Genomic DNA, 19416 nt, shown 5'->3' with positions numbered 1-19416 from the left:
ATGGAAATTCCTATGGCACAGCCATGGAAATCTTCTCGAACTACCTGGTCAAAAAAACATGTCAAATAATGTGGGAGCAAGAGTGCATCCCTGTGGCACTCCAAGGTGAATGACTCATGACTCCCAGCCAGGCAGCTCTACGCAAGCCTGCTCACCATTACAAAGATCCTTTGTTATTGTGGGCAAAGGATGAGGGATCCGGAATACATGAGGAATAACACCAAGTTCTAGCATCTTGATGGCATCGTAGGCCTTGACCAGGTCAATGAAGCGGATATGTAGGTGGTGAGAGCCAGAAAACCACACTTGGATTACAAGCGTGTGCTTCCAACCTTGCGTGTTCCATGGAGATGCAGTGGTGTCACGTGCACGTGGTTCTGTGAAGCGGGTGTGAGTGGGGCACGTGCACGTGTCCCTGCGCAGGCGATGAGGTGCTGGAGTGGAACGGGCGGCTCTTGCGGGGAGCCTCATTCGAGGAGGTCTACAATATCATCCTGCAATCCAAGCCGTCTCCACAGGTGGAACTGCTGGTAGCAAGACCACTCAGGTGGGCAGCATGCGTGTACTTGCATGCGGACTCACGCATGTACTCGCACGCTTACAATCACACGTGTACTCACAGTCTCACGTACCCACACTCATATTAGCACGGTTGGCTATGTATGGTGCGAAAGAAGTTCAACATACATATTCACTCGTACTTACTCAAAATCTCACGTACTGGCACACGCAGTTGCAGTCACACACGTATTGACACTCAGACGTGCTTGGATTTACTTCCAATCGTACTCATAGCCACACAGTTCATATCACCTCGGGTCTAGCTCTCTGATCCATACAGGAACACAGGCATCATTGGCAGCATAGAACATCCGCTCTGTAGGGCCCACTTAGTGCGAGACCCGCTGGGAAAAGTTTCCCGTGTGGGCACCTCCCCCGGGGTTCCGTGCGTGCGACCGCCGAGCACGCCGTAGTTTCTCCGAGCGGCCTTTGTCGTGGGCCCACACACACGCTCGCACACACGCTCGCACGCACTTGCTCGCACACACGCTCGCACACGCACACACACACGCTCGCACACACGCACGCGTGAGCCGTGAGACGCCAGTGGGTGCGTCGCTCGTGTGCGTAACCGCGGCCTTGGCCCCTGCCGGTACCATTACAGAGACGCTTCCAAGATCCCCGAGGTCACCCAGGTGCAGCTCGAATCCAGTGAGTGGAATTCTGTACGGCCGCCATCGTCACTTGCATGTATCTCGTGCTGACGAGTCTGCGCTCCTGTCACCGGTGCCGTGTGCTCGTGTGACGTAATGCCTTATGCGCTGATGCTTCCGGTGCCACTGTTGGTGTTGCTGCTGAGTGCTGGCGGAAGATGATGTCTTCTAATGCTGCTGCTCCAGGCTCCAGCTCTTTCGAGTCGAGCAAGATGGATCAGCTCTCCACCTCCGTTACGTCTCTCACCAGCTCGGGTCTGCTCAGGGATGCCCCGCAGATCTTGCCAGGACGTCTGTCTGTGGGTGGATGCACGCTCACTTACCTTGCTCACACATGCTCACTTAACTCGCACGCTCCCTCGCGCTCGCTTCACTCAATGCTCACACTGCATTGCTTACCTCGCTCACCCTCCCTAGCATGCTTCACACCAGCGTGGGGAGGAGGCAGCTACATTTCATTTTCATTTCATTTTATGCTTGTGTTGTCTCCATGATTTTGCTCTAGCTGAGTTACACATTCGTAATATGGAATAAAAAAAGTATATTTTTTACATTTAATATATACTTTGTCACTCACATTGTGTATTTTTTTTGTTGCCCATGCCTTGTTTGCATTGCTCATGCTGCGCACGTGCGTTTTTGTGTTGCTCACGCCGCATGTCCTTGTCTTGAGTGTCACCCTCTTTGTTGTTGCGGCTGCTGCTGCTGTGTCCCGGCGGCTCCCAGCCTCGAGTCGTGGGCAGGCGGTGGCTCGGGCCGCAGCTGCAGGTACAGTAACGGCCCGGCAGCCCCGCTCGCTTGCGCCGTGAGCGCACAGCCCAGAGCACCGCATGCCCCTGAGCACTGTACAGTAAACTCACGCGTGCCACCGCCGCCAGCACGGCCAGGAGGAGGCTGCCCGGAGGACACGTGACATGGAGGGTGGGGGCGCTACGGGCTCATCGAACCACCTCACTCTCGGTCTCACTGGAACTGGTCGCCAGGATGATGTGTGGGGCAGTGCTCTTTGTGATGTGGCATAGACGAATCTCAGGGTCGTGCTGCCTCCTCTTCATCAGACTCTAGAGTCCCGGCGAATGGAGGTAGACAGCAGAGACCCTCTATCTTGGTGTGTCTGTTTCTGTCTAACACTGTCTCTCTAACTTTGTCTCTCTTTCCCTAACTCTCCAACCCGGTTTCTCCATCCCGGTCTGTCTGACTCCATCTCTCCGACCCTGTCTCATCAACTCTTTCTTTCCTAATCAGTTGATTTTTGAACATCGCCTTGCCAGGCACACCGAGGAAAAGCTTGTGGTCCTGCATAGATGTCATATTCTGTCCGTCTGCTACAGCGGATGTAAAGAATTTAAGTAGGGCCTACTTTTCTGCTTTATTGCCCTGGTCAAGGCCTATGATACCATCGATAGGCTAGGGCTCTGGGTTGTTCTTCGTTTTTTCGGAGTCCCTGACCCAAGGACAGCCGCACGGCCAGGAGTCAGAGCCATTTCCTCTTCACTTTGGGGTGCGATGGGGATGTCATCTGGCTTCTACATTGTTGAACATATTTTTTGCCCACGTCGTTTAATAATCTTTTCATGGCTGTACTAGAGGAATTTCCATCTGGTACAGATACAATGGGAGGCTGATCGATGCCCGGGTGCGGTCAAGGCATGGCTCCCTATTGGTCAACCACGTTATGTATGCCGACGACCTGGTAATGGCGGCTCACTCAGAGGAGGAGTTGGAGGCACTGCTACTGAAACTGGAGTGTGCCACTAAGAGGTGGGGCCTTACCATCAGCCCCACCAAAACGAAGCACCTGCCTGAGTATTTTGTACCATCGGGCACTCCACCCCCACAACTCCCAATCGGTGATGGGGCAGTTATGGAGAGAGTGGAGAGTTTCCCATATCTGGCAAGTGTGCTCATGACCGGCTTCGGTTTAACAGCAGAGGTCTCACTCCGAATCAGTCGAGCGGCATTATCTTTTCATCGGTTGCGTAACGCTGTGTGGAAGCTACCTGGTCTGTCGCTCCGCACGAAGCTTTGGGTCTTCTCGGCCACAGTCATTCCCTCCCTTCTCTATGCTTGCTAAACGTGGACACCCCCTAATGGAACATATTTGCCAGTTAGAAACATTTAGGCAGGCCTGTCTACGATCATCCTGGGTTTAACCAGGCTGGATTTTGTGAGGAGCTCACAAATCCTCGAAATATCTGGACAAAGTCCCATCGGTGAGCTCCTCCGGCAGGCAAGGCTGCGTTGGCTGGGCCATGTAGCCCGCATGCCCAATCACCGCATGCCCAAACAGCTTTTGTTCGGCCGGTTAGAGGGGGCTAAACGGGCGCGGCATGGGCTAGAGAAGAGATGGAGTGATGTGGTACAGGAGGATGTGGAGCTGAGTGGACTTGCCGATGACTGGTACCAGCGGTGTCGAGATCGGCCTCTGTGGAGGAGGCTCGTGAAGGCCGCTACTGGGCAGTTGAAGGCAGAGGAGCGACACTCACAACAACTAGCGGAGCGCCGGGTGGCTAAAGCACAGCAAGTTGGTACAGTAGGGGGCACAGGTGGTGCATTAGCCAGTCATCTCGGTCATCTCGGTCAGTCGACCCGTGGCACCTGCTGGGTCTGCCCCGTGACCTGCCAGCAGGCGGTCGACACTTCACGTGGCCTCAAGGTGCACATAGCCTAGCACAAGCGTCGTGGTGACGTCACCGCCACTTAGTGGCGAATGGCGGTTGTTGTGTTGTTGTTGTATGATGGTGGTTTATGCTGCTGGGTGCATGTACAGGTAAAGCTGTGGTACGACAAACCGGGTGAACAGCTCATCGTCACGGTGCTGGGGGCAGCCGACCTCCCGGCTCGCGACGATGGGCGACCACGCAACCCTTACGTCAAGCTCTACTTCCTGCCCGACCGCAGGTGCGCACGCGGGGGACCTGCCGGTTGGGCACGTGCACGTACAGAGCATCTACACGCAGCCGCATATAAGGGCGTCGTACAGAAGCAGTGGGTATATTTATGTTATAAAGAGAAAGAGGCTGTCAGCCATAGGCAGAGGAGTAGAGGGAGGCCTGGAGCCCAGAGTTTAAGCAGTGGCAGGCAGTCGACAGCACGGATTCCTGGGGTAAAGGAGTTCGAGAATACGGTTGCATCAGAGGGGAATTAGCGGCCTCCCACTGGGCGGAAATTGACTGGGGACAAGAGACCTTTGTGTTCCTGGAGCAGAGAGGGTGGAGGGGAGTAGAGTCAGACGAGAGGGGAGAGGTGGACAGGAGCGAGGTGTGAGCTCGTCTCTTCCTTTAATTGAGCGTGCACAGACCCTACTGGCACGTGCACACACTAACCGCGCACGTGTTCTGCTGGTGCGTGCGTCGCCGTATGGCAGCGACAAGAGCAAGCGGCGAACCAAGACGCTGCGCAAGACGCTGGAGCCGCACTGGGGCCAGACGTTCGTGTTTTGCCCCGTGCGCCGCAGCGAGTTCCGCGAGCGGATGGTGGAGGTGACGCTGTGGGACCAGGCACGCATCCACGACGAGGACAGTGACTTCCTGGGGGAGGTGGGTGTGCTGGCGTGGTTGTGCGCGCACGCGTGTATGTGCGTGTGTGTACGCACACACGCGGTAGTGCAGCGGACAGCATGTTGCGCTACAAACCCAACAGAGACCAGAGTTCGATTTTCGCTTACAGCCAACTCCCCTAGGTCGACTCAGCCTCAAATTAGTACCTGGTGTGGCGTTAAGACATCAGCACTGGGGAGACAAAGGCTTTCTGCTGGCCACCCATCCCCTTGTGTACCATGCCAGTCTTCAGAGGTGCTCCTGAACAGCACTTGCCTCAAAATTCTGTTTATACTGTATGGGCCATCTTTCACTTTGGACACGTGTGTGCATCTGAATACATATGTGTACGCCCACCTGCATAATTATAAAATGAATGGTGTAGTGCAAGCGAGTGATGTAAACTCCACAATCCTATAGCGAGGCGAGTTTGTCCATACGACAACCGCCCTTGACATCCCCATGGTGCTTGGTGGACTGGTGCGCTGCTTGTTGGCGAGGGACGCGCTGCCTCCGCTCCACCATGAGTTCAAGCTTCAAGTAAGCGGGATGAGTCTGATTTGCGAGACTGACCTGGGTCAAGCTCGTGAGGTCAGTCAGGGAGGGTGGCGGTTCCCCGGTGGGTGAGCCGGGCCAGCGGAGCGTGAGCGCACGCGATCGCTCGTGCCGCTTGTGCTGCTCGTGCCGCTGCAGATCCTGATCGAGCTGGAGACGGCGTTGCTGGACGACGAGCCGCACTGGTACAAGCTGCAGACGCACGACCTCTCCTCGCTGGCGCTGCCTGCCCAGTCACCGTACCTGCCGCGGCGCCCGCAGGCCGACCGCCGACTCACGCGTGAGGCAGCGTGTGGAGACGCGTTGACACCCAGACACCCGAACACACGCACATACTTCGTGCACACACACACAAAATATTTGTGTGGACGGTGTGTCATGCGTATGTGGACCTATGTGTGTATGTGGGGTGCGTGACGCAGCAGTTAGCACGCTTCACTACGAACCCGGCGATTCAATTCCCGCTCACGGTCAACAACAGTGACGATTATCTGATTCGGTTCAGGGCCTTCCCTAGGTCGATTCAGCCTCAAATGAGTACCTGATGTGGTGTGTAAACATCGCCACTGGGGAGAGAAATGGCGTGGTGCTGGCCAACCACCCCCTAGTGTGCAGTGCTCACCTTCAGAAGTGCATGCTGACAGCACTTGCCCCAACAGTCCGTTAAGGTTATACGGGGGATGTTTTTCTTTGTCTTTGTGTGTGCATATCACTGGAATGCAAAGGACACGTGGGGAGTAGTAGCAGAGTGGTTAGCGCACTGCACTACGAACTCGGTGGCCCGAGTTCGATTCCTGCTTATGTCCAACATCAGTAACAATGATTTGAACCGCTCCTTGGCCTCTCCCACGTGGACTCTGCCTTAAATGAGTACCTGGTATTGGGGATTATATGCCATCATCAGCACTCGGGAGACAAAGGTGGCTGGGTGTAGTGCCGGCCACCTCGAGTGGTGCCCTGTTGGCCTTCATAGGAGCTCGCTGACAGAACTTGTCCCAGGAGTCTGTTCAGACTATAGGGGGGATCTTTGTCTTTGTGCGTGACATGCACAGGGTCTCCGCGGATCGGTGAGAAGGAGGGGTCGGACTACGAGACGGACGATGGCATTGGAGCCGTGAGTCCAGGTGAGAGGCCTTTTGCTTCGGTTCCAGGGCCCGGCTCATGTCTCCACGTGGCCATAGCGTGTGTTTCACCACGGAGATAACGTTCCTCGTGAACTCGTGTGACCTCATGTGGTTGTGTGTGACCTCGTGTGGTTTGCTTGGCAGTGACGCGCCACCGTAGCCGCGAGAGGCGTGGCGTGGCCCTGGTGGTGCCGGGGCCGCCCAGGCACCGGGGAGGGTCTCGCTCTCGCTCCGTGTCGCCGCACCACCCCGACAAACGCAGCCGCTCGCGCTCGCAGTCCCCGCATCCCCACAGCACCAGGTGCTGCACCGCACGCCGCCCCGCACGGAACCGCGCGGAGCAGTGCATGGAGCGCTACACGTCGCACCACATGGGATACCACACACAGTACACCGCACACTACACAGGGGACTGGGTAGCACACTGGCATTCCTACGTTCGCATAATGTACCAAGAGCACACTGGCTGCTTACTCGTGTGTGTTTTACTTGTGTGTGTGTGTGTGTCCACGTGTAGTGTAGCCGTTACCTCCCTATGCTACGAACCCAGTGGCCTGAGTTCGATTTCTGCTCACAAGTGATGATTTATTGAACCGATCCTAGGCCTCCCCCCTTCTGACTCAGCCTCAAATGAGTACCTGGTTAGCACGGTTGGCTACGTACGGTGTGAAAGAAGTTCAACATACATCCTTACGTGTTGGAGTCCTCGTAAGAGTACTTGGGCCACGTGGGGAATCTTCGTGTGGCTTCCCTGTCTTGGGCAGTGGTGTGGACCAGGAAGGCTGCAGCCGACATTCCCGGTCACCGCGACGACCACAGGATGGGCCGGCGAGAGGAGAGTGCTGCAGAGGCCTTGCAGAGCAGTACTCGCCTGAACCCGACCGGTACTCGCCAGCGCGCCCTGCACACCGCATACCACACCCTCACCATACACTCACCTCAGACCAGCTCCGTACACCACACCCCATGTGTGACACACGACATACTCTGCATACACCGTAAACTGCACACACTCTGTTCACCATCACACAACGTGAACCTCACACCACACCTGCACACACTAAGCGCTGTACACACGATGCAGGTGTGTGGGGTATATGGGGTGTGGGGACGACGTGTGCGGTGGTGGTGCTGCTGCTGGGTTGGTGTGTGGTGCAGTACGATCTCCCGTGTCCTGGGAGGGTGCGCTCACTCGCTCGCTATCGCTCACCATCTCGCTCTCATTCGCTCTCACTCGCTCTCTTACTCACTTTTACTCACTCTCTCACTTTCACTGTCATTTTCACTCGCTCTCCCACGCCACTTACCGTCCTTTATGAACTGTGGATGTGTGGCTTTGTGTGTGGCTGTGCGAGTGTGTGGCTATGTGTAGCTGTGTGTGAGTGGGAGCTATGCGTTGAGCGACTGCTGTGCAGTGGATGTGGGAGTGGCTGACCCGGTGCCTGTGTGTGCAGTCACTTCACCACCTTGCCCAGGGCCAAGCCGGGCCACGGGGCAACCGCATGGGGCGAGGGGGGGCACAGGTAACGCTGCGGGATGCTGGTGACTATAGAGAGCATGGGCGATGTGCACGGGTAACGCCGGGGGTATGGTAATGCCAGGCACCCGGTCCTCTCCGTCTGTCTTCACGCTCGCTTCATGCCTTATTTGTTTACACATTTGTTTCAGCCAGCTATACACTCCGCGTGTCGAGTTGTTTTGTTCGGGTGATTTACATTTCTCTGTGCAAGTCTTGCACGACTGTTTTGTTGGAGTAAAGTTTATTTTAAATGTTTTCGTAAATTTGCAGCAACGCATTCATCCCAGTGATTCCAATCTCCAGGGAGGACGCCATCAGCCTCCTCCTGTCACATGAGCAGTCCGCCACACAGCACTGCATGCAGCGCACACCGCACAGGTGTGTGTCACCCACTTGCTCACCACCCACCCACTCACCGGCTCGCTCACCCACTCACTTGCCGACCCACTCACTCACCCACTCACTCACTCACCCACCCACGTGCTTGGCTCACGCTGTTTTTCAAGTGAACATGCGATGCCTGTGCCCTTGGTTGCTTCGGTCCACTCTCTCCCTCGCTCACCTTGGCACTGTCCGGTGCTTCTCCCTGCGCACTGGGGTGAGCGTTTTAGGCAGCAGGGGAAGCTGCGCCGCCTTCAGATGCACGTACCTCATGCCAGTCCCCCAACAGCAGGGCTCGCGTGCGATATGAGAGGACGCAGGGAGAGATGCCTCATGTCCCAGCGGCCTGGATAGACCTTAGTAGGGGCAGTGCAGAGGCTCGCTGGACTTTAGCCCTCTCGGTGCAGGCGCGGTCCTCAGTGAGCAACGTAGGGGAGATTGTGATGGCAGGGGACATGTGGGATGCTCATAATTCAAAGGGGCCTTTGTTGGCTGTGAGTTTTATGCTCGCTCGGTAGTGCTCCTGTTCTCACGGATACGCCGCATAGCGATGCTGCGTAGTACGTGAGCGCCGCGCTAGCGATCACAACACATACCTGATGAGTTGTGTGGGTGAAGGTGGTGGCTTAAGGCATTGTGGGGGTGAATAAACGTCGTGGACATCTCGCCTGGAGTAGAGAATGCACATGCTGTATTGGCGTGCGTGTGCGTGTGTGTATATGTTGCATGCAAAGTTCCGGGTCTTTTCTATGCTTGCAAAACATTGACTCCTTTAAAGTAACATCTGCGCCAGTTTGAAATATTCAGGCTGGCCTGCCTACAATCCATCCTGTGTTTAACCAGGCTGGATTGTGTGAGGAGCTTACAGATCCTTGAATGATCTGGACACAGTCCCATCAGTGAACTCCTCTGGCAGGCGAGGCGCTGCGTTGACTGGGTCATTAGCCTGCATGCCCAGCCACCGCATGCCCAAGCAGCTTCTGTTTGGCTGGATAGAGGCGACGAAATAGGAGTAGCACGAGCTAGGGAAGAGATGGACTGATGCAATACAGGAGGAAGTAAAGCTGATTGGAACTGCCACTGACTGGCACCAGCAATGTCAAAGTCAGCCTCTGTGGAGGAGGCTCGTGAAGGATGCTACTGGGCAGTTGGAGGCAATCGCCCTCCAGCAGCAGCAGAGGGCAGAGGAGGGACGCTCAAATCAACGAGCGGAGCACCGGGTGGTTAAAATGCAGCAAGTTGGCACAGTCGGGAGCACAGGTAGTACATCTGCCAGTCATCTCAGTCATGCAACTAATGACATCTGGGTCCCGTGACCTGTCAGCGACTCTTCGACACTTCCCCATGGACTCAAAGTGCACCTAGCCTGTCACACTTGCCATGGTGATGTCACTGCCACCTAGTTGCAGATGCTGTGTATACATAGGCTAGTAAAGACTACGTAGGGACATCATCAGCAATGTTTATTGTTGTTTTTGTCTGTATTGTACAGTCCATTTTGAGTCAACGTGGCCACATGTGGACGTATGTCCCACGATTAAATGGCTTCACAGAAACCGGTGCGACTGTGAGAGTCGTGCACCACGAGTGGCGGCCCCTGTGCGTGTGGCCCTCTGGAGAGACCAGCTTAGGGCAGTCGTGGTGCAATCAGGGTGCCCTGGATGGGCTCTGAATGCAATGTGAACGACCGCAAGGCTCTCGGTTTCCCAGGTTCCACGAGACATAAAAAATCGTGACGCGTGTGCCCTCCAGAGCGCCCTCCTCTTTCACGGTGGCATCGGTATTCTTTATTTGATTCTTCTGTCTAATTCCGCACCATTGCCTCTGCCCTGCGGCCGTGTTCGTCGCCATGCACGTTCACGTTTCTCATTGTGTGCGCACTCTTCACGTGTCCATCCCCTGCTGTCCCGAGGCTGCACCAGGGCTATGGGAGGAGTATTTTGTCAAACTCTACGAGTCTCGTCAATGGAAACCGGGAGAGCGCGGCATCTCGGTGAGGCTGGCGGTTTGCGTGCGTGAGCGTGCACGGACATTCACCTGCCTGAGTGAGCACGTGTGTACGAGTCTACGAGTACACACGTGTACTCGTAGACTCGTACACACGTGCGCGTATGAATGCACGTTTGAGTATGTTACCGTGTGCGTACAAATGTATGAATACGATGTGTGAATGAGTGTGTAAATGTGTATGATTATGTGTGTACGTGTGCTACTGTGTGTGTAAGGGGGAACGGTAGTGTAGTGTTTAGCACACTGCGCTATGAACCTGACGACTCGAGATTCCCGCTCACGGCCAACATCAGTGACGATTATCTGAACCGGTCCTAGGCCTCCCCTAGGTCGATTCAGCGTTAAATCAGTAACTGGTGCGGTGCGTAAAAACATCGCTAATGGGAAGACAAAGGCAGTCCGGCGTGGTGCTGGTCACCCACCTCCTCATGTGCCGTTCGCTAACAGCACTTGCCCCAACAGTCTGTTAATGCTATATGGGGGATCTTTGTTGTTTGGGGAGTAGTGGTGCAGCGGTTAGCGCACTGTGCTGTGAACCCAGCAACACGAATTCGATTCTCGCTCACGGCTACACCGGTAACTATTATGTGAACTGGTCTTGGGCCTCCATGAGATCGACTCAGCCTCAAATGAGTACCTAGTACAGTGTATAGAGATAGCCACCGGGAAGAAAAAGGCGGTCGGGCGTGGTGCTGGTCACCCACCCACTCTTGTACATGTGCTGGCCTTCATAGATGTTCACTAGCACCACTTGCCCAAACAGTCTGTTGAGGCTATACGGTGGATCTTTGTATGTGTGAGTGTGTATATGAGTGCAAGTGTGTCTGTATGGATGTGTGTGATCGTAGCTTTGTGTGAGAGAGTGTGTGTATGAGTGACAGTCATCTCAATCAGTCAACCCATGCCACCTGGGTCTGTCCCGTGACCTGCCAGCGGGCGTTCGACACTTCACGTAGCCTTAAAGTGCACATGCCTGGCACATGTGCCGTGGTGACATCACCACCACTTAGTGGCGAATGGCGGTTGTATGAGTGTGCATCAGTGTGTACTAGTGCGTGTGTATGTGCGCGAGTCTTCACGTGCTGTGGTGGAATGTTGCAAAGCACATTGTGCTGTCCATAGGGATGGCGTAGTCAGAACCCTCATTGTGGGTGACCAGTGGTGTCGTGATAGATGAGCTAAGGTTCCCTCCACTCAAATAATCATATCAATCTCATATAATGATCCTAATAATTACCTAGGAAATCCACAGAGTTAAAATACCTTTTTAGGAGGGTCCTGTTACACTAGGATGTTTGGCCAATCCAAATTACATTGTATGTTTTATCGATGAGAGAAAACCGAAAGTAAAGCCATGCGGAAAAGGGTAAGAACATACAAACTCCACATAGAAAGACGGCACTCGAGTCAGGAATGAATCACAAGGCTCTTTTTGCTTAGTGTGACCTCCTCGCCGACCACCCAGGAGCAGCACAGCACCTGGGCACTGGGGGTCTCCCACCAGGCGGGCTGCGGGTCATTGGCTAGGCAGTAGTCTGACCTCGCATCACCTGACTGAGGCAGGAGTCGGTTTGGGCCACGGGTGAGGTGACAGTGATCATGCTGCTCTTAGAGCCATCCCGTTGATCAGCTCGTCAGCCGTCACACAGTCCCCTCCACGGGCTTCCTTGCCCCCTCGCTAGGGTGGAGTCGCACCAGCCCGTGCTTGAAATGAAACCCCTGACCGGGTGGCTCCCAGGTAAGCACATCCTGGGCAATTTTGGTTTCTTGCGACCAATCCCGCAAGTGTTGGCATCTGCTGGCTGACGTGCGAATTCCTCTCTCTCAGCGCCGGCTCCAACCTCTGCGCCGCACAAGTGGAAGGGCTGTCGGGCGTGGACAGCGCCTTTGAGAGGTATTGCCGAGGATCACCATCACGTGCTGCCAGGGATTAATTTATTTAAGAATAATTCCTGGGTTGCTGCTCAAGTGGAAGAGATGGCACGTGACTAGGGATTGTCATGGCCAAGGGTGTAGTTAGAGCTATGGTGGATGTGTTGTACCGGGCATGCTGACTCCAACAGACCTGGCTGGACTTAATCCCTGGCATAGAGTTGTCTCAGTAGTAGCAGAGTCTGGTCGTTTAGCTGCCTCCCCCGGTACTCACCGGCTCCTACGAGTCTACGTGCTGTGCAGATCCCATGAAGACGGCACGCCTTGTCCTGTAGAAACAGCTCCCCTCGTCCTGTAGAGACCACACACCATGCTCGGTGTCCCCTGTACCTTGTGAGTGAAGTATGATTGCTGTGGGGTGACAAGTTGGTGCGATTCCTTTCCCAGGGATCAAGATGTAGCCTCTGTCTCTGCCTATTACCATATTCCCACATGTCCCACACTGACCGTCTTGTTGTGTGACTCCGCTTGTTTCTGTGTGTCTCTGCGTTGTTTCTTGTGTTTCTGTATGACCCTACGTGTCCCTTTGTGTCGCTTGTGTTCCCGTGCATCTCTGGGACCTGTCTCGCTGCAGGATGAACCACCAGAGCAGCCCAATGGCAGCTGCTCCGGGAAGCACTCCTACGCTAGGCCGCAGGGTCAGGCAGCTGCCCCAACTGCCTCCAAAAACAACAGATGGTCGCGGTGAGTAACAGAAAATATGCCGCTTATTATGCTCACCACACCTCACACCACTCACAACACCACACTCCACTCACCACATCAAACCCTAACCACCACACTGTGCCCTACACAACACACCACTCAGCACACCACACGACACGAACTACACACCAGTAACCACACACCGCACACCACATACCACACACAACATCGCACACCACTAACCATCCCGCACCACACGCCACCACACACCACTAAGTACACACCACATACCACACACCACTAACCACACACTCTGACTGTTCGCTCAATGTCACAACTCTTACTCCTGCTCAATAGAGGAGGAAGAGCACGAGGAGGGGGAAGAGGAGGGGCACGAGGAGAAAGGTACAGCAAGGGATTGTACCTAGAATAGCGTGGCCTCTAGCTGGTTCCTCCCACACCCAGGGTAGTCCTTCCGATCGCTCGGATAGTCGTTCCTCCTGCCATGTAGTGTTTCCCTTGGTGCGGTGTGGTGTGTAGCGATGTGGAGTACACTGGCGTGCTGTGGAGCAGTATGGTGTGAACTAGTGTGGTATGCACTGGTGTGGTGTGTCCTGGCTTGGGCTCTCAGGCCTGGTTGCCATGGTCGAGGCGGAGGAGCGCGGTCGGCCGATGAAAATGAAGATTGGAGGCAAGTTCTTGCAGGCCAGTGCCCCGGGACACTCCGGACCCTTTAATGATGGGGGCCCTGCAGGGGACCCTCACTACAGGGTGAGTGACTCTCACGCTCAATCAGTCGCTCGTACCCACTCACCTTTCCCATCACGTTTACTCTCACACTCACCACATTATACATTTGGCGGCCTGCGTTTAATTTACGCTCACAGAAAACTTTGGTGACGAATGTCTGAACTGGCTAATGTTACACATTGGCTTTCACGACCGATGTTATGATTCATAATGTTATTTTGGTTCAGATCGTTTGGGTATAATGTCATATTTTACAATAACATTCCACTCCCCGATAGAGTCAATCAAATCAAATTCTTACCTGGGTAAATGTACCAATTGATTTAGGAGGAATGTTCCAAAACGAGGAAAATGTTTGACAACTTTGTATGATGACGTTTCGCTGGAGATTACATCTAACGTCATCCATCGGGTCTTCACGGGAACTTCCTGATCCTGGGCCCTTCAGTGGAGGGTCCTTGCCATCACGAGGAAAACCGTGCATGCGATCCCGCCCGACAACGCGACTTGACTGCTGGTTGATTGGTTGTAGTTTGCAGGGTAGATGAGTGTTATGCGGCCAATATACTTAGCATTTTATATAACTCGGCTGTCCTTAATTATATATTCAGGTATATTGTATTAGTAGGAAAGCTGGATTTGTAATCTTCTTGGTTCTTTCGGTAAAGTCACGTAGAAGGGAAGTAATAAAATAATAAAAATAAAACATAATAAAACAATTCTCACGACGTTTCGGCCACAACGCAAGCAGCCGTCCTCTACGTGACTTTACCGAAAGAACCAAGAAGATGAATCCCTGCAGTCACGAAAGCTTTAAATGGATTTGTAATGTTATTGTGATTCGAGGTAAGTGTTGATTGGTTAATAGGGTTGGATAAATCAGCCTTATGGGGATTAGCACTTTTAAAAATGTTGATACTCCGACTGATACTCCTGCTGTTATGGAGTGACTCATGCTGCCAGCCAGGGGCGGTTTCTTCATTAGGGCGATTGGGCGACGCACCACCAATGTCATTCAACCACAGAGTCACGCTAGCCGTCACTGTGCCTCTGGATATAGTCCAATCAGCGTCATGCTACGTTCTGTGGAGTACCGCCTCTTTTTGGGCGATTTCCCTCCAGCTGAGAATCGCCCCGAGTGGTCCCATAGACTTACATTCAAAGATGTTTTTTTTCGAACGGGGGCGCTGCAATGCATTCTCTATGGCTTCCGGGAGGGCTCGCCCTAACGTGCTTACGTCATCATACGTGCTTACGTCATCATACGTAAGCACGTTTCATCCAACAATATAATTTGTCGCCACCTAGTGGAATCTTTAATAAAAGAAACTTGAGTGGTTTGTTTTAATAGTGAGTATAGAAACAAACAAGATGTATTATAAGAGTCACTTTATTTTTAATTAATATTAAAGAAGTGAAGTTGTCTTTACATGCTTAAGCTGTTAATTTATCCATTGCATGGGTGGACCTTATCCTTAGCAATCATCCAGACATTTGCCCCCCCTGAGAGATTTTGCAGGAGCCGCCACTGCTGCCAGCTATGGCTGCAAAGTTTGGTCGTACATGTTATGTATATAGTTTATTGTTAAATTTGAATCACAGTTCCTATGATCACTGTTACATTGATTTTTCGCTTTATTTTGGTGATTTCGAAAACGCTTTGGTTTAGTCATATTTGTTTGTTGTAGTACAGAGTGAGACTGATAACTTTAATCTAAATTGCATTATGGTTGTTATTGTTTGACTTGCATCCCACTGAGATTTTTGCACACAGCGTTGATACACGGTGCTTTTTCTTGAAGACTTTGCTGTTTTTTCCTGGATTTTTCTGTTGCGTGTAGTCACTTTAAGATGTTTCTTGTTCGTGTTTTTGTTTGTTGCGGTTGCACCCGATTCAAGAGCCGCATGGCTCACAGGGCTACACCTAATACATGAACTGAACTGAAGGACATCACCTGTGTCACTAATTCCTCATACCTGGTGATGCTGGGAGTGATCTCCAGCAAAACGGCGAATAAAAATTTACAGCAATTTGCTCACTTTTCAACGTTCCTCCTCCTATGCCTGCTGATGAACTAAACCAATTGGAGCATTTGCTGCCCACGACGTGACAACTTAATTTGATTGGCTCTATCCGGTGTGGTGGAGAGTTATAGTTAAACATTGACATTATACCTCCATGATCTAACCCATAAGAAACTAATTATAATAATCTGAACTGGTCCTGGACCTCCTCTAGGTCGAATCAGCCTTAAATGAGTATCCAGTGCAGTGCGTAAAACATCAACATTGAGGACGTGATTCGTGTGCTGTGCCGGACTTCGTAGGTGCCGCTAACAGCCCTTGGCCCAACAGCCAGTTAAGGACTATGCGGGTGGGATCTGTGTCCTTGTCTTTGCAGCACCACGGCCCGAGAGACAAGAGGCTTGGTTCTGACATCACATCGCGCAAGTCTTCGGACAGCGACGTGAGCGACGTGTCGGCCGCATCGCAGACGTCGAGCCTGTCCCGCGTCAGCACCACCACCTACCTGTCGGTGCAATCGGAGCGCCCGCGGGGCACCCGCAACATCAGGTACCCACAGGGCCGTGGCGGGGCCTCTCCGTGGAGTAACCCCACCTTTGCAGGCAGTCTCCTCTGTCTTTCACTCGTCCGGATTTGCAATCATGCCTGCTCAGTGCTTGGATAATTATTTGCTTTTTTGTCTACTAAAAGTTCCTGTGATTTCGTTCATGGCTGCTGTGTGCGTTTGGCATGTTTTTCTCGGTGGCTGTATTTTTTTGCACATTGCGCTGGTCATCTGCATGCGCTTGTGTGCGCGTGTGTGCATGCGTGTGTGCGTGTATGCTGGTGTCTGTGTCTCGCTGAACGCGTCGCGCTAGAGGCACTCAGAGTGGCGGTGAAACAGAAGGGAGGGAGGGCATGGTGGGGGCGTGCACATGGGGAGACGTGGAGGCCGAGGGGGAGGCCGAGGGGGAGGCCGAGGGGGAGGCCAAGGGGGAGGGCGAGGGGGAGGGCGAGGGGGAGGAGGAGGATGGGGATGGCGAGGGGGATGAAGGGGGCACACAGTCTGGTCCAGAGGCGGAGGACAGGTAACTACTGCCTTGCCTAGCTATCGCCTACTACCCCCAGCTTTTGCCTGTAGTATACACCTGTCTTGCTGGTGGCTGCCTCGCGCTGTGGGCACAGGTCTTGTCTACTGCTCCACACAGACCCTAGTAGCCCAGTCCCGTGTCATGCACGCGACCCCATCCGCACGTGCGTTCTTCCCATCCCACGCCTCAGCGTCCATGCTTTTACCACCTTTTGTGTTCACGCTGAGCTTGCGTTGATTTATTCTCTTTTCCCTCACCCTGGCTTTTCCTGGTCCTCCCTGCGCTGGTGAGTTCTCGAGATATCATTGTGGAATGAGCGTGCAGCGGCTCGGCTCAGGTAACCGGTAATTAATCACTCGTTGGTTTAAAACTCTTCGGCTCGAGGCGGCGATGGTGACGGAAATGGGGGTGGCCTCAATGAGGAGATCGTTGAAATGGACTCTCTTCCCACAATGCAGCTCTCGGCTCTTGCCCACACTGACTGCTGTTTCCAGAGTGTCTCAGACGCCTGCGGTGCAACTTGCGTCATCTCAGACAAACACTCACCTGTGCGGCCACGGCCAGGGTGGTCTCACGAGATGAGCGGTCACCGGCCCTCCAAGCGATAGGAGTGCTCCACCACGTAGTGCCAAATGCTTCCAGCCCTGTTTTACTGCTGTGCCCTGTGTAGTCTCTATGCCATGTGTAGTCGCTATGCTCAGTGTAGCCCCCATGCCCTGTGTAATCCCTATGCCTATCTCTTGTGTATTTCGAGCGAAGGTAGTTGCAGGCTGCGTGGGAGTGTGTGCGATGTGGTGCTGCGGGTGTCCTGCCTCTTCGCTCTGCTTTACTCTTCTCCTCCCTGCTCTTCCCCTGTGTTCCTCACCTCACCCACCCCTCACCAACCTCCCCCACCCCCTGCCCCACCCGCCGTGCCCCATGCCGGTCACAGCATGTTTATGTCTAAAATGCAAAGTCGGCAGGTTGGAGCGTCGGGCGGACGCCGCATGCCCAAGAGTTCGAGTGTGAGCGGGGAGATGTACCGGGCGGAGCGTGCCGACGGCAGCCAGTCTGACACGGGCCTCGGCACAGCCGCTGACGCCGCCCCCAAGACGCGGCGCTCCTCCTTCGGCGCCAAGATGGTGGCCATCGTGGGGCTGTCACGCCGCAGCCGCAGCACCTCACAACTGTCTCAGACCGGTGGGCATGGTGGGCACGGTGGGTGTGGAGCACATGGTGGGTGTGGTGAGAATGGTGGGTGTGATGAGAATGATGGCCGTGGCGGGCATGGTGGGTGTGGCGGGAATGGTGGGTTTGATCGGAATGGTGGGTGTGGCGGGCATGGTGGGTGTGGTGAGAATGATGGCCGTAGCGGGCATGGTGGGTGTAGCGGGAATGGTGGGTGTGGCGGGCATGGTGGGTGTGGCGAGAATGGTGGGTGTGGCGGGAATGGTGGGTGTGGCGGGAATGGTGGGTGTGGCGGGAATGGTGGGTTTGATGGGAATGGTGGGTGTGATGGGAATGGTGGGTGTGGTGAGAATGGTGGGTGTGGCGAGAATGATGGGTGTGGCGGGAATGGTGGGTGTGATGGGAATGGTGGGTGTGATGGGAATGGTGCGTGTGTGTGTGTGCGTGTGTGTGTGTGCGTGTGTGTATGTGTGCGTGTGTATGTGCGTGTGTGTATATGTGTGTGCGTGTGTGTGTGTATGTGTGTGTGTGCGTGTGCATGTGTGTGTGTGCGTGTGTGTGTGACAGACGCGAGTGGGAAGAAGCTGCGCAGCGCCGTGCGACGCAGCACGGAGACAGGGATGGCCATCGAGATGCGGAACTGGATGACGCGGCAGGCGAGCCGAGGGTCGAATGACGACAGCATGAACTCCTACAGTTCGGAGGGAAAGTAAGGACAGAGCTCATTGGCGTGTTCACCTATCCACTCACCAGCATGCTAACCCGTCCACTCGACAGCATGCTTACCCGTCTGCTCACCAGTGTGCTCATTCGTCTACTCAGTAACGTGTTCACCCATCTGCTCACCAGCCTGTTTGTGCACTGATGTGTTAAACATCGTTATTATGGGAACAAAAGCAGCCAGGCATGGTGCTGGCCACCTACCCCCTCGTGTGCTATGTCGGCCTTCATAGGTGCTACTCACTAACAGCACTTACCCCAACAGTCTGTTAAAAGCTATATGGGGGAACTTTGTCTTTGTGTCTGTGTGTGCAGCCTGATATTCCCTGGCGTGCGGCTTGACCACGACAGCCAGTTCTGCGATTTCCTGGACGGGCTGGGGCCAGGGCAGCTGGTCGGGCGGCAGACCCTGGCCACCACACCGCTGGGTAGCGTGCCCACACTGCGGGCGGGGAGGGGGGCGCTCTCGACCCACAGTTCCCATTTCACCCCAATAAGTCACGTCACAGTTTACCAGGCACGAGGGTGGCGGTGCAGTGGGAACATTTGTGCCTCACAACAGGAATTGCCTTGGTTCGATTCCCTACTCAGGCACCTGTCTGTGTGGAGTTTGTATCTTCTCCCCCTGTTCTGCATGGGTTTCCTCCAGCTTGTCCTGTTTCCTCCCATAGCTAAACACACATTCAAACGTTATAATTCAGAAAAAAATGCCTGCAAATTACTCAATAGGCATCGCACACAGTAGGATCGCTCCCTTCTCCAAAA

General features: G+C 54.1%; 1 protein-coding gene across 19 annotated transcripts in view; it reads left to right on the top strand.

The window, feature by feature from the left end:
* LOC133349089 (regulating synaptic membrane exocytosis protein 2-like) overlaps window positions 1-19416 on the top strand; it is a 49064-nt gene that overhangs the window by 24439 nt on the left and 5209 nt on the right. For 6 of the 19 annotated variants that reach the window (XM_061562241.1, XM_061562240.1, XM_061562246.1 and 3 more), the window contains 20 exons: window positions 424-547; window positions 1166-1212; window positions 1401-1513; window positions 1941-1982; window positions 3985-4115; window positions 4582-4753; window positions 5447-5588; window positions 6361-6432; window positions 6577-6733; window positions 7197-7316; window positions 7887-7955; window positions 8222-8329; window positions 10245-10325; window positions 12171-12236; window positions 12849-12958; window positions 13551-13690; window positions 16071-16243; window positions 17696-17943; window positions 18499-18640; window positions 18967-19079. In XM_061562241.1, the coding sequence (XP_061418225.1) occupies window positions 424-547; window positions 1166-1212; window positions 1401-1513; window positions 1941-1982; window positions 3985-4115; window positions 4582-4753; window positions 5447-5588; window positions 6361-6432; window positions 6577-6733; window positions 7197-7316; window positions 7887-7955; window positions 8222-8329; window positions 10245-10325; window positions 12171-12236; window positions 12849-12958; window positions 13551-13690; window positions 16071-16243; window positions 17696-17943; window positions 18499-18640; window positions 18967-19079 (2370 nt within the window). Of the gene's footprint in view, window positions 1-423; window positions 548-1165; window positions 1213-1400; window positions 1514-1940; window positions 1983-3984; window positions 4116-4581; window positions 4754-5446; window positions 5589-6360; window positions 6433-6576; window positions 6734-7196; window positions 7317-7886; window positions 7956-8221; window positions 8330-10244; window positions 10326-12170; window positions 12237-12848; window positions 12959-13550; window positions 13691-16070; window positions 16244-16629; window positions 16762-17695; window positions 17944-18498; window positions 18641-18966; window positions 19080-19416 lie in introns of those variants that run through there. The other 13 variants (XM_061562258.1, XM_061562244.1, XM_061562243.1 and 10 more) reach the window with 12 other exon arrangements.

Source organism: Lethenteron reissneri, chromosome 29 (assembly GCF_015708825.2).
Source record: "Lethenteron reissneri isolate LAM-NWPU_2019-01 chromosome 29, ASM1570882v1, whole genome shotgun sequence".
NCBI classification, from domain to species: domain Eukaryota; kingdom Metazoa; phylum Chordata; class Hyperoartia; order Petromyzontiformes; family Petromyzontidae; genus Lethenteron; species Lethenteron reissneri.
This window is presented reverse-complemented; position numbering and strand designations above follow the sequence as displayed.